The sequence below is a fragment of the Microchirus variegatus genome (genome assembly GCF_963457635.1).
Source record: "Microchirus variegatus genome assembly, chromosome: 4".
Taxonomy (NCBI): Eukaryota; Metazoa; Chordata; class Actinopteri; order Pleuronectiformes; family Soleidae; genus Microchirus; species Microchirus variegatus.
In genome coordinates, this window is record NC_139805.1 from 12,516,641 (window position 1) to 12,533,664 (window position 17,024).

The following is a 17,024-nucleotide window of genomic DNA, read 5'->3' on the forward strand; positions in this document are numbered from 1 at the left end:
CACATATTTAAACGCTTGGCAGTTCTGCGTAGAAAACGGCTGGCAGCCAATGAGTTAATATTGTGTTTGACACAGAATATTTGGATATATCGCCTTGATCTCTAAAAATCTTTATCAAAGCTTCTCGGAGCTGCCACTGCCTCTGCCTATCATGTGGATACAACATGGAGGCTCCACAGCCACACCTCGCATCAACAAAAAAAACAAACAAATAAAAACAGCTCAAAGATGAAAGAAACAATTCAGACTGCTGAATGCTTTGTGCATTAGAGCTAATTGGAGTAATGTGAAGTCCAGTGTGGTGAGATAAGAGGCGCAATCAACGAACCACATAATTTCCTAAATCATTTCTGCAAACAATCTATGAACCTAATGATAATGCTGATGCATTCAAAGACGCTCAATAAAAGTCAGTGGCTCAGGCTGATTCCTCATTCCCACAACCTGCTCCTTTACTGTGCAGACCAGCTCTGAGACTCCAGGTCTTGAATTAACGACTGGAATTGACCGTCACCGTCAGGATGGCACTTTCAGAGTGGACCAGTATTTTCCTGGGAGAAGCCAGTGATGTGCTGCATTGAGACACTTGGAATCTGGAGTTTTTTATCCCTCTATTCGACCCAAGTCTCCAGAGCCAGGATGGAAGGAATACATCAGTAACACTAGTGCAAGGTCAGTGTACTGGACTTAAATTATCTTGAAGATACAGACCATTTATACAGTCTAATGTACAACACATATGTAAGTATCTCTTACAGTTTTGGACTAAAAGAATTAGATGTGAATAAACGTGTGTGTATGATAAAGCGGGAGATTAATGTATGACTTAGCAGTTGTGTGAGACATTAAGACATGAGGACAGGCAATTTATAAAGGAAACATACAGATACAGTGGAATGCTAAAGTTTGGGCTCCCTGGTCAATTTTCATGATTTTCCTTTATAAATCATTGGTTGTTTGGATAAGAAATTTCAGTTAAATATATCATATAGGAGACAAACAGAGTGCTATTTGAGAAAGGAAATAAAGTGTATATGATTTACAGGAAGTGTGGAAGAAACAGAATTAGGCATGTGCATAAGTTTAGGAAAATGTTGTGCATCCTTCTTTTGCAGAAATAACAGCCTCTAAACGCTTCCTATAGCTTCCAATTCGAGTCTGGATTCTAGCAGAAGGTATTTTGGACCCTTCTTCTTTACAACACATCTCCAGTTCAGTCAGGTTGATGGTTTCCGAGCATGGACAGCTCACTTTAAATCACACCACACATTTTCAATAATATTCAGGTCTGGGGACTGAGATGGCCATTCCAGAACGTTGTATAATTGGGCAGTGGGGATAGTGGGCCGAGTAACCTGCTATCTACTTAAAATTTGACCTCCAGTAGCTGCCATTTATTACAAAAAAGACTATTATTTCCTCACCAGGCATAAGAAACCAAAGATGGATAAACACTTGATTCTGGATGTCATGGCATCCCAGGTAAAATCTATTCTTGCTGTATATTCTGAATTTGACATATTCATCTGAATACAGCAGTGGCTGTTACATACTGTAACTGATCATCTGTTCCTCTATAATATCATTTTCTAAATCTGTGTTCACAATAGCGGCTGATTTTAATATCCATGGTGTGGTTTCTAATGCAAGGTAAGTGTTATTTCTATAAAGCTCATATACAAGTATTTGTACACTGTGTTTAACATCTCTCACCAACAAGGCAGCATCACACAGACAGAAAAGATGCAAAGGAACGCAAAATAAATAGTTTCTATCATATAATGTCTGTAAAGGCTGACATGTATTAGCTCTTGTTTTTACGTTATGTTAGGGTTAGACTGGTATAAACTATTTGTGAATACAATTTGACTCTTTTTTTCCCAGGATATCACATCAGCCAAATCATGTAACCATAACATCTTTTGCATCTTGACAGCAGCTCCATGCAGTGCCATCACAGTGAATTGCTCTGAGCCAAACCAACCTGCCCTTCTGAAGGCTCTGACTCCACTCTTTAACCTGAGCGACATACGACCTGTCATGAACACATCAACATGTACCAACGTCAACATTTCCTTCACCCTTTATGGAATATTAGGAGTGGTAAGTTTACATCTCTTTTAAAAAAACAACCAAGAAATCTCTACGTATGAGGACTTTAGGTGTAGGTGTATTATAATAATAATAATAATAATAAGGATTATATTGTATATTGGGCTGCTGTCTACAAGAACATTCTTATAAGGATCCATGTGTTTTCCAAAACCAAATCCATGTGTTGAAATTGTTACTCTTGTCTTCCAGGATGAAAAGTCGCAACTCCTGATGACATACCTTTGGATCAGTTATGTAAGTTCTGCATTCACCCATTTCCAGGCAGTGATGATGTTGCAGTATAATTGTGTGATCAAGTGAAGCGTCTGCTCTGTGCACTAACAACAGGTCTGTTTTAGTTGTGGGTGAACGAGTTTGTCAGATGGGATCCAGCCCAGTGCGGCTCAGCGTGGATTATTCTCCCCAAACACAGATTGTGGGTGGCAGATATTGTGATTGATGAATTGTGAGTCTGTTTATTAATTTCCATTGAGTAATTTACTGAAATGGCTCAGCACTGTAATTTAATTTTGTCAAATCTTTTCAATTGTAAATGTATACATCTTTGGTACTTTAGTGAGAACTGACACAATATACAGTAGTATTAGTCAATTAGTCAATATTTGGATATACACTTTTACTCTCAGGACAGGATAAATTTATTGGTTTTATTGTTGGCCTCACCATATCATCGGATGTGAATATAGGAGCTGTGGAAAAATATTTTTTTCACAACATAATTCAGTTACAAGCAAATTATGTGATACTGTGTGTAAACATGTAGATATGTTTTCAAATTTAAACTCAGGACAGAAAAAGTTAAGACTTTAAACTTCTGCTAAAGGTGCCTTATTTTCTCTGCTTTTTTCCATCTTGCAGTGTGGATGAAAACAAGGCCCCTGAGGTTCCATATCTGTACTTACGTAGCGATGGTTCGGTGTATGACCATCTACCGGCCAAAGTTGTGAGCTCATGTAACCTTGACATTTATACCTTCCCATTTGACGTACAGAATTGCAGTTTGACTTTCATCTCCTACATTCACTCAGGTAAGAAAGCTTCATCTCAAAGAGTTTTCAAAGAAGCTATGAATGAATGATGAACTACTCTGATATTATTTTCAAGTAGTGTTTGATATCAACACAGAAAAAAGTCTGACACAATGAGCAAATGGCAGTTTGAGTCAGTTATTGAAAATGCATGTGGGACAGTTTGTTTTTTGCCTTTCTCTTCATTACAGTGATGATCTTAGAGGTTGATACCTTCCTGTGTTTGTCTCTCCTCAGTGGAAGAGATAGAGCTTTCCCTGGGCAACCAAATAGAGTCAATTACAAATTTCTCCAAACAAATGATGACTACAGTGGGAGAATGGGAGCTGCTGGATATCACTTCCAACAAAATAAATGTGGATCAAAGTAAACTTATATGTCATGTAAGTTGATGGTACCATCTGTGAAATGCTCTCAAGACACAAAAATGGCATTTTACACCTAGATTGTAAGAGTGCACATTTAGGTTAAAACCTATGTTATGAATTTGATTTACTTGATATTTTGACGGAAAATATCTGGACTGCATAATTCTAAGATATTAAAACATTGTTATACACAACAGTAAAGATCTGTCAAAATCCCACTGTGTCACAGCACAGACATTCCAAAAAAATCCAGAATCTTTTGATTCGATTCTCTTCACAGATTAAAAAAAAAAAGTGAGCAGGAACTCGATAATAAAATGCATTTGGGTCAAACTTCCATCCATCCATCCATTTTCATATCCGGGGCCGGGTTGCGGGGGGATTAGTCTGAGAAGGGATGCCCAGACCTCCCTCTCGCAGGACACTTCCTCCAGCTCTTCAGGGGGGGCCCCAAGGTGTTCCTAGGCCAGGGTTTTCCTCTGGGTCTCCTCCCGGAGTGACATGCCCGGAACACCTCCCAAAGGAGGCGTCCAGGGGGCATCCGATACAGATGCCCGAGCCACCTCAGCTGGCTCCTCTCGATGTGGAGGAGCAGCGGCTTTACTCCGAGCTCCTCCCGGGTGACAGAGCTCCTCACCCTATCTCTAAGGGAGCGCTCCGCCACCCTGCGGAGAAAACTCATTTCAGCCGCTTGTATCCGGGATCTTGTTCTTTCGGTCATAACCCAAAGTTCATAGGATAGGAACGTAGATTGACCGGTAAATCGAGAGATTTGCCTTTCGGCTCAGCTCCTTCTTCACCACAACGGACCGATACAACGACCGCATTACTGCGGCCGCTGCACCGATCCGCCTGTCAATCTCACGCTCCATCCTTCCCTCACTCGTGAACAAGACCCCAAGATACTTAAACTCCTCCACCTGAGGCAGGATCTCTCCACTGACCCGGAGGGAGCAAGCCACCTTTTTCCGGTCGAAAAATGGCCTCGGACTTAGAGGTGCTGATTCTCATCCCAGCCGCTTCACACTCGGCTGCAAATTCTGGAGTTCCTGGTTCGTAGGAGCCATCAAGACCACATCATCTGCAAAGAGCAGAGATGGAATCCAGTTGCTCCCGAACCAGACCCCTTCCGGCCCCCGGCTGCGCCTAGAAATTCTGTCCATAAAAATAATGAACAGAACTGGTGACAAAGGGCAGCCCTGCCGGAGTCCGACATGCACTGGGAACAAGTCTGACTTACTGCCAGCAATGCGAACCAAGCTCCTGCTCCGGTCGTACAGGGACCGCACGGCCCTTAACAAAGGGCCCCCGACCCCATACTCCCGGAGCACCCCCCACAGAATGCCACGAGGGACACGGTCGAAAGCCTTCTCCAAGTCCACAAAACACATGTGGACTGGTTGAGCAAACTCCCATGAACCCTCGAGCACCCTGTGAAGGGTATAGAGCTGGTCCAGTGTTCCACGGCCAGGACGAAAACCGCATTGTTCCTCTTGAATCCGAGGTTCGACTATCGGCTGAACTCTCCTCTCCAGTGCCCTGGAATAGACTTTCCCCGGGAGGCTGAGGAGTGTGATCCCCCGATAGTTGGAACACACCCTCAGATCCCCCTTTTCAAAAAGAGGGACCACCACCCCGGTCTGCCATTCCAGAGGCCCTGTCCCCAACTGCCACGCAATGCTGCAGAGATGCAGATTGCGTTGTATTATGACTTTGACCGGGAGTCAGAAGACACTGTCGCTCATGAAACGCCTCCAGAACTGAAATTATTATTCTTTTGCGGTTCAATGTACGCAACCGGATGTGCCCGGACTAGTTCCCGGACTAGTTCCCGGAGCAGGAGGATCTGCTGTTCAGGAGAAATGCTGTTTATGTAACCGGAAGGGAGATCTCGCTGAGACCGAGATTACAATAAAATACAGCGTTCTCAGCAGTGGCTGAACTGTTTGTTTCGAAACTTCAGGGCTTCGTAAACAAGGTCATGACGCAGATACACACTAAAAAAAAATAGCGTTAATTGAAACTTCCGATCTAGGTCCGCTTTAATATGAGCCTTATGGTACAATAAATATTCTGGCAGCCAGTGTCCAATCGTGAATTTAAATATTATTTTATGAAGTAAATAGTGATAAATGATTAATAAATTGTACTGGTACCTTTTTTGTCCTTCATCCTACCTCTGTAGATCAGATTGAGGCGCCGACCCACCATGTATGTGGTGAACCTGTTGATCCCCAGCTGCTTCCTCATCACCATTGACCTCTTCAGTTTCCTGCTGCCTCCACAAAATGTGGACAGATCCTCCTTCAAGATGACCCTCATCCTGGGCTACACCGTCTTCCTGCTCATCATGAACGACCTGCTGCCCACAACTGGACACACTGTACCTCTCCTAAGTCAGTGATTTTCAGAGAAAGCACATGTTTGAGTGTGTTTGGTCATGAGCATATAACTATATATAGTTATATAAACATACATACATATTTATGTATATACATACATATATATGTATATACAGTATATGTATACATATATAGACCCACCTTTTGCCCTATGTCAGCTGGGATTGGCACCAGCAACTCCATGTGGAGGATGAATTTATGTATATGTATATACAGTGGGGCAAAAAAGTATTTAGTCAGCCACCGATTGTGCAAGTTCTCCCACTTAAAATGATGACAGAGGTCTGTAATTTTCATCATAGGTACACTTCAAATGTGAGAGACAGAATGTGAAAATCCTGGAAATCACATTGTAGGATTTTTAAATAATTTTTTTTTAAAGAAAAGTTCAACTCAATGCTTTGTAATATAACCTTTGTTGGCAATGACAGAGGTCAAACTTTGATGTAGGTCTTCAGCAGGTTTGCACACACTGTAGCTGGTATTTTGGCCCATTCCTCCACGCAGATCTTCTCTAGAGCACTGATGTTCTGGGGCTGTCTGTGGGCAACACAGACTTTAAACTCCCTCCACAGATTTTCTATGGGGTTGAGGTTTGGAGACTTTGAAGTGTACCTATGATGAAAATTACAGATCTCTGTCATCATTTTAAGTGGGAGAACTTGCACAATCGGTGGCTGACCAAATACTTTTTTGCCCCACTGTATATACATATACATACATACATGCACACACCCTGGATAGGTTTCCAGTCCAAATCACAGGGACACACAGACAAACAACCATCCACTCTCACACTTCCAGTCAATTTAGAGGGTCCAATTTGCCTCATCCCCAAATTAGTGTGTTCGGTCATGAGCATATATATATATATATATATATATGTATATATATATATATATAAATACATATATACATATATACACAATATGTGTGTGTGTGCATATAGAAAAGTGTGTGTGTGTGTATATATACATATAGTGTATATATGCTCATGACAGAACACTCTAAACTGCAGATTTGGGGATGAGGCAAACTGGACCCTCTCAATAAGGAAGTGTGTCGGTGGATGGTTGTTTGTCTCTGTGTCCTGGTGATGGACTGGAGACTTGTCCAGGGTGTACCCGCCTTTTGCCCTATGACAGCTGGGATTGGCACCAGCAACTCCATGTGGAGGATGAATTTATGTAAACCTTTGTTGTTGCGGGGTCCAGGTCTCACCTGTCTTGTTTTCTGTTTGTTTGTTTGTTTGCTTTACATCAGATGTGTTCTTCTCTCTCTGCCTGGCTCTGATGGTTGCCAGTCTACTGGAGACAATCCTCATCACCAACCTGCTGTGCGGCTCTGTCAAAGTCTCTCCAGTTCCTCACTGGATACAAGTGTTCGTTCTTCAGATTTTAGGTTTTGTTGTTTTCCTTCCACGCAAAGCTGAAAATCCAGGTATTTATCTTACTGGTGGTTAAGTACAGTGTATAAATCAGAGATTTACAAGTTACAATTCACAGAAAATAGAATAAGCATGATAGTTGATCATAAACTTTGACTAAAGGGAGGAAGTAATACTGAAAACTGTCTGGATTTCTTCTTTTTTTTTTTTTTTTTTAACTAGACATGGAGCTGAGAAGTGTTGCTGTGATAGAGCTTGATGCTGTTGAGGGACCTCCACAGGAGAAGGGGCCAGTGGTGGAGGACAGGGCCGTGCAGGAGCTGAGAAGCCTGGCCATGGAACTCCAGGCTCTTCGCCTCCAGGTGGAGCAGCGGCTTGATGGAAGCCAAAGCTCTGAGGATTGGATCCAGGTGGGTTTCATCATAGACCGTCTGCTGTTCGGTATCTACATCCTCTTCATATCAGTCAGCTTCATTACCATCATCGTTATCTGGCAGAAATCATACAGTCAGTAAACAACTGCTTTGTGTTTTAAAAAGGCTCCATTCATGTGAATAGTGACCTGATAGTGACTCAACTGTTTCAGTTATGTCATTGTTTTCTTGGAGAAACCTTGCTGTAGCACATATGGTATATTCTACACTTATACAATGTACTAATGTTTAGAGCAACAATTGTTGTCATTGAATTATTAGATGTGATGTGAAAAATAAAAGTACTTGAAAAAAGTTCTGTCAGTTTTGATTGACATTTATTTCAAGCATAACAATAATGTCCTTTTGAAATTATGAAATAGTGATCAATCATAGCATCAACTCTCAAAAATAAACATTAATACTGATAATGTGTTCCACCCGAGTGGGAACAGTACACATTACAGTACATCAGCCGTGTCACATGGTATGTGGACAGGGACTGGGGTCAGACATGGATGTTCAGCCACGTGGTCTCGCTCACTGTCTTCATATTTGATCCTTAGTATTTTGGATGTGTTTGAATTCAAGTCTTTGTGTTGCAGACTTAAAAGTACTGCTGTATCAAGTGTCCCTGAAAGTAGTAAGTGAGGATGATAAAAATAGTGATAGCGTCTATGGATCACCCAAATGACTTTTAGTCAACTAAAATATGACTAGACAAAGAAAGAGTATGAATGAGACTAAAACTAATAAAAAACTAAAATGACAGTTTGACACAAAGACTAGACTAAAACAAAAAACAAGAAATTGTGCCAAAAACAAGACTATCTCAGTGTGATTTATTTGTTACTGGGCGGATTTGTGTGAATGAATTGTTAAAATCCCCGCTCCAGCCAGCAGGGGCACTGCTGGGTGTGGCCTTTAACACTCACACGCTTATTATTAAAAAAAAAATCACCACAGCATCTTAGATATGATTTTAGCTTGATTAAAAGCTTGGCAAAGAGGGGACCTGAAAAAAATGGCCCCCGTTCAACGTGGAGTTCCCTTTTTGTGGGTGTGTAGCAACACTGAAATCCCCTGTTCTACTGGTACACAAGTACACACACACACACACACACACACACACACACACACACACACACACACACACACACACCACCAGCTTGATTCTCTGACAGACAAAAGGGCCTCACCTGCCCAAGAGATCCTCCTAATCAAAACTTCCTCAGGTGATCTGACTCACCTGATTAGCCCGTCTCTCACTACCGGCATGCCAGGAAGCTGCCAGGAAGCTGCCCTTCTGTGCTACATGGACGAGTCAAAATGTATTTAAAAATAAACTCACTTAATGACTTAAAGGGACACTGTGTAGTATTTATGGGTTTATATAACTCAAAATCCACTTTTTTATACATATTATGTGCTCCTGCATTGTCTAGTCGCTGTATAATAGTTTTTGTTTCATTTTCGTAGTGTTTCAAAAAGTCATGTAAAATAACATGGTCGCGGGCCACGGTTGCATTGCCACTGTTAACAGAGAGACGCCATGTTTCTACCGGAGCCTGTAAGGACAAACGCGAGAGAACAAATCAAGTGTCTCTTTACTTGTAGCGGAAGTCCCGCCTCCTCTCTCTCCGCTTCGTCTGCTACGGCCGCGGTAGCTCCGCCCTCTCCCTCGCCTCACGAACCTCATCTGCTGACACGGAGAAAGACGACGAGGACGACATTTGACCAGCTGAGGATACCGTAGCGCTCAGGGAAGGGAGGGGGTGAGCAGAGGAGCAGTTCTTTGTTGTAAATTTCAGCCTCTCCTCTAGATGGCACTATAAACTACTTACTTCACCTTTAACAACCACAAATCCTTAAATGATAACTGGTTTGTTTGCTCCATATAAAAAATAACTAAAGTATATTATTTTAAAGTCTTGCGAATAGATAGAAAAATATAAATCAACAGATGCAGTAAAAAAAAAACTCAGAATATGGTTAACAAAGAAGTCATTGTTCAACACCTTGTCCTGTAAAGTTGTCTTCACAAATACATTACAGTTTTCGAGATAAATAGACATTTAAAACCATTCAATCAAGTGCAGAATCAGCTGATTATACATGTGCACATGTATTGTGGGGATTTTAGATGGAACCTATCCTCAAGTAGACATGTTGTTACCAGCCTCATCTAATTTCAGGAACTCTTGATACAGTGGGGATTTTACGTCTGTGACACAGAGACTTGAATTCAAACACATCCAAAACATTAAGGATAAAATATGAAGACAGTGAGAAAGACCAGATGTCTGACCCCAGTCCCTGTCCACGCACCTTGTGACATGGATTATGTACTGTAATGTGTACTGTTCCCATTTCAGTGGAACACATTATCAGTATTTATGTTATTAAGAGTTGACTCTTTGATCGATCACTATTTTAGAATTTCAGAAGGACATGATTGTTATGTTTGAAATAAATGTCAAAAACTGACAGAATTTGTTCAAGTATTTTTATTTCTTTATTTATTCTATTATTTCTTTATCTTCAACTAGATATAATATAATGAGCGATTGTTGCTCTAAACATTAGTACAATTCATAAGTGTAGAATATACCATATGTGCTACAGCAATGTTTCTCCAAGAAAACAATGACATAACTGAAACAGTTGAGTCACTATCAGGTCACTATTCACATGAATGGAGCCTTTTTAAAACACAAAGCAGACGTTTACTGACTGTATGACTTATGCCAGATAACGATGATGGTAATGAAGCTGACTGATATTAAGAGGATGTAGATACCGAACAGCAGACGGTCTATGATGAAACCCACTTGGAGCCAATCATCAGAGCTTTGGCTTCCATCAAGCCGCTGCTCCACCTGGAGGCGAAGAGCCCGGAGTTCCATGGCCAGGCTTCTCAGCTCCTGCACGGCCCTGTCCTCCACCACTGGCCCCTTCTGCTGTGGAGGTCCCTCAACAGCATCAAGCTTCATCCAAGCAACACTTCTCAGCTCCATGTCTATTTTTTTTTTTTTTTTTTTTTTTAAGAAGAAATCCAGACAGTTTTCAGTATTAATTCTTCCCTTCCCTCAAAGTTTATGATCAACTATCATGGTTATACCATTTTCTGTGAATTAAAACTTGTAAATCTCTGATTTATAAGATAAATACCTGATTTTTTTGCTTTGCGTGGCAGGAAAACAAGAAAACCTAAAATCTGAAGAACGAACACTTGGATCCAGTGAGGAACTGGAGAGACTTTGACAGAGCCGCACAGCAGGTTGGTGATGAGGATTGTCTCCAGTAGACTGGCAACCATCAGAGCCAGGCAGAGAGAGAAGAACACATCTGATGTAAAGCAAACAAGCAAAAGACAAGACAGGTGTGACATGGACCCCGCAACAATAAAGGTCGACATACATTCATCCTCCACATGGAGTTGCTGGTGCCATTTCCATCTGACATAGGGCAAAAGGCAGGTACACCCTGGACAGGTCTCCAGTCCATCACAGGGACACAGAGACAAAAGTATTGTTTTAAATAATATCAGTCAACACACTGCACACCGTTATTATTAGTCATATATATACATACCATTGCTACATACAGTGTGTTTATATATGTATGTATACATAATATATATATATATATACATAAATATATATATATATATACATATAACTATATATAGTTAAAAATCACTGACTTAGGAGAGGTACAGTGCGTCCAGTTGTGGGCAGCAGGTCGTTCATGATGAGCAGGAAGACGGTGTAGCCCAGGATGAGGGTCATCTTGAAGGAGGATCTGTCCACACTTTGTGGAGGCAGCAGGAAACTGAAGAGGTCAATGGTGATGAGGAAGCAGCTGGGGATCAACAGGTTCACCACATACATGGTGGGTCGGCGCCTCAATCTGATCTACAGAAGCAGGATGAAGAACAAAAAAGGTTTGTCAGGAGGCATTTGCACAGAAAATGTAAAATGTATAGTTGCTCAACCAGTACAATTTATCAATCATTATTTACTTTTTAAAATTCTATTTAAATTCATAATTGGACACTGTCTTGCAGAATATTTATTGTACCATAAGGCTTGTTTTAACTCGAAAGACAATGAGCATGTTGTCAACTTTCAGCTGTGGGTCTAAAGCACCAAATCACACAGCGACAAAGCAGAATTTGACTGATCTGAAGCTATAACTAAGTTTGACCCAAATTTATTTTATTGTCAAGCTCCTGCTCACGTTTTTGAATCTGTGAAAGGAATTGAATCAAAAGATTCTGGAAATGTTTAGCCCTCTATGCTGTGAGAAACTGTATTTTGACACACACATTTACTGTTACTCTAGAACAATGTTTGAATAATGTTAGAAATATGCACTCCAGATATTTCCGCACACAAAATATCAAGTCAATCAAATTCATAAAATATAACCTAAATGTGCACTAAAATGTCATTTTTTTTGTGCCTTTACAGTACCACCAACGTACATAAAATCTAACTTCATTGTAATCCGCGTCCCTGTATTTCTGGGCGGTGATATCCAGCAGCTCCCATTCTCCCATTGTGGTCATGTAATCTCTGGAGCGTTTCATAATGTATTCTACAGGTCTGTCCTGGAAAACGTCTATGTCTTCCTCTGAGGAGAGACAAACACAGGAAGGCATCAACCTCTAAGATCATCACTGTAATGACAAGAAAGGCAAAAAAAAAAAAAAAAAAACTGTTCTACATGCATTTTCAATAACTGACTCAAACTGACATTTGCTCATTGCATCAGACTTTTCTCTGTGTTGATATCAAACACTACTTGATAAGAATCATTCATTCTGGTCTGTACAAGTCTTACTCAGCAGTTACTTTATTTATTTATTTATTTAATTATTAAAACTGGTCGACACTTTTGTCCAAATTTGCCAAGAAAACTCTTTGAAATGAAAGTTGAGCTTTCTTACTCTCGAGGACGTAGGAGTTGAAAGTCAAAGTGCAATTCTGGATGTCGAATGGGAAGGTATAAATGTTAAGGTTACAGGCGCTCACAACTTTGGCCGGTCGAGACTCCCACACCGAACCGTTGCTATACAGGTACACAAATGGAACCTGAGGGGCCGAGTTTTCATCCATACTGCAAAATAGGGGAAAAGAAGAGAAAATGTGGCACCTTTAGCAGAAGTTTAAAGTCTTAACTTTCTCTGCCGAGTTTAAATTTGAAAACAAAACGACATGTTTACACACAATATCACACAATTTGATTGTAACTGAATTATGTTGTGGAAAAAAAGCTCCATCACATAAGATGCTATGGTGAGGCCAACAATAAAAACAAAAGAATTCTGTTTTAGAGTGAAAGTATATATCCAGATATTAATGGACTAATTGACAAATACTACTCTATATCTTGCGCAGTTCTCACTAAAGTACCAAAGATGTATACATTTACAATTGATCAATATTTGACAGAATTAAATTATAGTGTCGAGCCATCCATCCATCTACTGCGTTATCCTCCACCAGAGGGTCACGGGGGAGCTGGGCCTAACTCAGGGCGATAGACGGGGTACACCCTGGACAGTTCCAGTGCCGAGCCGTTTCAGTAAATTGCTCAGTAAAAATTAATAAACAGACTCACAATTGCTCGATCACCATATCTGGCGCCCACAATTTGTTTCTGGGGAGAGTAATATTTTCTGATCCACACTGGATTGGATCCCAGCTGACAAACTCGTTCATCCACCTCTAAAAGCACAGATCTGTTGTTAGTGCACAGAGCAAACGCTTCACTTGATCACACAATTCTACTGCTACATCATCACTGCCTGGAAATGGGTGAATGCAGAACTTACATAATATAGCCAAAGGTATGTCATCAGGAGTTGAGATTTTTCATCCTGGAAGACAAGAGGCAAAACAAGGCAATCACAGATAGCAGACTTCACCCCATTTATGCAACAAGCCTCTGGCGCCCTCTGCTGGCCGTAGTGGCAAGTCGAAGTGCGGAAACACAAACAAGCAGACAAACAGACACACAGAGTCGCCAAATACTTCACTCCCATTCTGTGGGGTGAAGTAACCATTTCAACACATGGATTTGGTTTTGGGAAACATAAGAATTATAAGAATGTGTTTGGAGACAGCAGCCCAATGGATTTTTACTCATTAATACAAAATATAATCCTTAATTATACACCTACAGCTAAACTCTTCATAAAGATTTCTTGATTATTCATTTAGATAGAGATGTAAACTTACCACTCCTAATATTCCATAAATGATGAAGGTTACGTAGACGTTGGTACGTGTTGATGTGTTCATGACAGGTCGTATGGCGCTCAGGTTAAAGAGTGGAGTCAGAGCCTTCAGAAGGGCAGGTTGGTTTGGCTCAGAGCAATTCACTGTGATGGCACTGCATGGAGCTGCTGGCAAAATTCAAAAGATGCTATGGTTACATGATTTGGCTGATGTGATTTCCTGATATCCTTTGTTGGTGAGAGATGTTGGACACAGTGTACAAATACTTGTATATGAGCTTTATATAAATAGCACTTACCTTGCATTAGAAACCACACCATGGATATTAAAATCAGCCGCTATATTGAACACAGATTAAAAACTGTTGTTGCCTGATAAATTATACAGGGAGAGATGATCAGTTACAGTATGTAACAGTCAATGTCTGTATTCAGCCTCAGATGTAATATTGTCACCATGTTAAAATAATTTCCAAATTAAATTTTTCAAAATTCATCACTTAAGTCACACACTAATGACATAGGCCATTATCTTAAAGGGGTAAAATCACATGATCTGATAAATTGAGGATGTAAGTGATTTTACCATAGGTGGCCGACGTCATGAGGAGATGATTTAGGCAAAAAAAAACAATTTTGACAAAAAATGACTAAGGCGATATGTAACATTCAGAACATGCAACAAGAAAAGATACTTTACCTGGGACGACATGACATCAAACATCAAACGTTTATCCGCCTTTGGTTTCTTATGCCTGGAGAGGAAATAATAGTCTTGCTTTATGGAAACATTACATTTTTGTTACAATGCACCCTGAATGCATCAGCATGCTCATTGGGTGAATAGATTGTCTTAGATAGATTGGTTCATTGATTGCACCTCTGATCTCACCACACTGTGGACAAGTGGTACCAATCAAGTGTCTTTGGTTCAAGCTTAGAGTACAGTGTACATGGACAAAAGAAGCTTCAGTCAAGAAGCATTACACCAAATTAAATCTGGGACAAATGTGAACATGTGTTTTATGCTGTTACAAAGAACAGCCTAAAGCTGAAGATTCACAAAGCTCAGCTCACTCTCTGTTGCAGATGCCTTCTCTACATCCTTCACAGTGATCAGGCTCATGAGGATTTTTGACTTCAAGCTTCTTGTGATCATTGTGGCCTTGATCCAGGTTTTCATTGTAGAACTTTAGTCTTATCTTCTTCACCAGATTCTTCATAAGGATGGTGATGTTCTCTGTGCTGATGCTGGGATCCACCATTTGGGCGTCAGTGCATTTCTTGCAGTTCTGACGGAAACGCCTGACTTTGACACGGCCGTTCCCGTCCGAAAGACTCATGTGGAAGATCACCATCATTCCGTTGCAAGGCCAGGTTCGCTGACACTGGGTGCATTGAAACCTTTGAAATGACAAGTGATTATCATTTATTTTCTAAATCACAGCAAAATGTAATGTCTCACACAACTGCTCACTACTACATTATTTAATCTCTCTCTTCATCACACACACACACATGTATGTTCACTTGTATAATCTTTCTAGTTGTATAGTCCAAAACCTTAAGAGATACTCACATATATGTTGTACATTAGACTGTATAGACGGTGTTTCGGCAAGATAATTTAAGTCCAGTACACTGACCTTGCACTAGTGTTACTGATGTATTCCTTCCATCCTGGCTCTGGAGACTTGGGTCGAATAGAGGGAACAAACTCCAGATTCCAAGTGTCTCCATGCAGCACATCACTGGCTTCTCCCAGGAAAATACTGGTCCACTCTGAAAGTGCCATCCTGACGGTGACGGTCAATTCCAGTTGGTAATTCAAGACCTGGAGTCTCAGAGCTGGTCTGCACAGTAAAGGAGCAGGTTGTGGGAATGAGGAATCAGCCTGAGCCACTGACTTTTATTGAGCGTCTTTGAATGCATCAGCATTATCATTAGGTTCATAGATTGTTTGCAGAAATGATTTAGGAAATTATGTGGTTCATTGATTGCGCCTCTTATCTCACCACTTCACATTACTATAATTAGCTCTAATGCACAAATCCTTTAGCGGTCTGAATTGCTTTTTTTCATCTTTGAGCTGTTTTTATTTGTTAGTTTTTTTGTTGATGCGAGGTGTGGCTGTGGAGCCTGTTTTCGCTCCACTTTGTAAGAGGTTGGGTATAAACTGAACATCTTAAATGTTAAATGTCATAAATGAAAGAGACTATTACTATTGTATATTGTATGTCTGTATAAAAACCTTTATACGTTTTTTTTGTGGCTCCAAATGAATTTTATTTGGGTGGATAGGCGACAAAAATTGCTCTTTTCATCCTAAAGGTTGCAGACCCCTGGTCTAGGTCAATGGCAGCTTAAGTTCGCAAAAGGTTCAGAGTTCACTTGAACCAGCTCTAACTATAAAGCTTTACTAAAGAGGAAAGTTTTAAGTTTGACTTAAGTGTCTGCTTCCTGGACGCAAAGTGGGACTTGGTTCCACAGAAGAGCAGCTTGGTAGCTGAAAGCTAGAGACTCTGAGAACCACAAACAGGCCTCCATTTTCTTCCAATTTCCGACCGGAGTGGTCAATTTGGATGGTAAGGAATAATCATGTCTTTGAGATATGACGGCGCCTGATCGCTAAGTGCTTGATATGTGAGAAGGAGGATTTTAAATGCTATTCTAAATTTTACAGGAAAATTGGTCACTCTAAATAGACCATAGGTGTGAGTGTGAATGTTTTTTGTCTCTTTGTGTGGCCCTATGAGGAACTGGCAAACTGTCGAGGGTGTACCCCGCCTATGGCCCCATGTCAGCTTAGATTGCCACAGCGTGACCCTTCTGGTGGAGGATAAAGCGGTAGATAATGGATGGATGGGTGGATGGATTTTACAGGGAGCCAGTGTAAAGAACTCAGCACTCTTTTCCTGGTTCCCGTGCTGCTGCATTCTAAACCTATGGAAGACTTTGTAGCAGCATCGTGATAATAATGAGTTACAGTAATCTAGTCTAAATGTAATAAAGGTAAGAACAAGCTTTTCAGCATCCTTCAATGACCCGATGATTCCGATTTGGT

At 40.7% G+C, this 17,024-nt stretch overlaps 2 protein-coding genes across 2 annotated transcripts; both read right to left on the reverse strand.

Moving 5' to 3' along the window:
- Positions 1 to 10,439: 10,439 nt before the first annotated feature.
- On the reverse strand, positions 10,440 to 14,281 carry LOC310925795 (5-hydroxytryptamine receptor 3A-like; the record flags this gene model as incomplete). Its single annotated transcript, XM_083887812.1, has 9 exons — positions 10,440 to 10,732; positions 10,885 to 11,061; positions 11,420 to 11,630; positions 12,215 to 12,351; positions 12,668 to 12,837; positions 13,342 to 13,448; positions 13,556 to 13,600; positions 13,962 to 14,125; positions 14,260 to 14,281. The coding sequence occupies 9 exons, from the start codon at positions 14,279 to 14,281 to the stop codon at positions 10,440 to 10,442; spliced, it is 1,326 nt and encodes a 441-aa protein (XP_083743938.1).
- Positions 14,282 to 15,033: 752 nt separating this feature from the next.
- On the reverse strand, positions 15,034 to 15,755 carry LOC310925796 (receptor-transporting protein 3-like; the record flags this gene model as incomplete). The annotated part of the gene is made up of 2 exons (XM_083887813.1): positions 15,034 to 15,364; positions 15,607 to 15,755. The coding sequence occupies 2 exons, from the start codon at positions 15,753 to 15,755 to the stop codon at positions 15,034 to 15,036; spliced, it is 480 nt and encodes a 159-aa protein (XP_083743939.1).
- Positions 15,756 to 17,024: the final 1,269 nt, after the last annotated feature.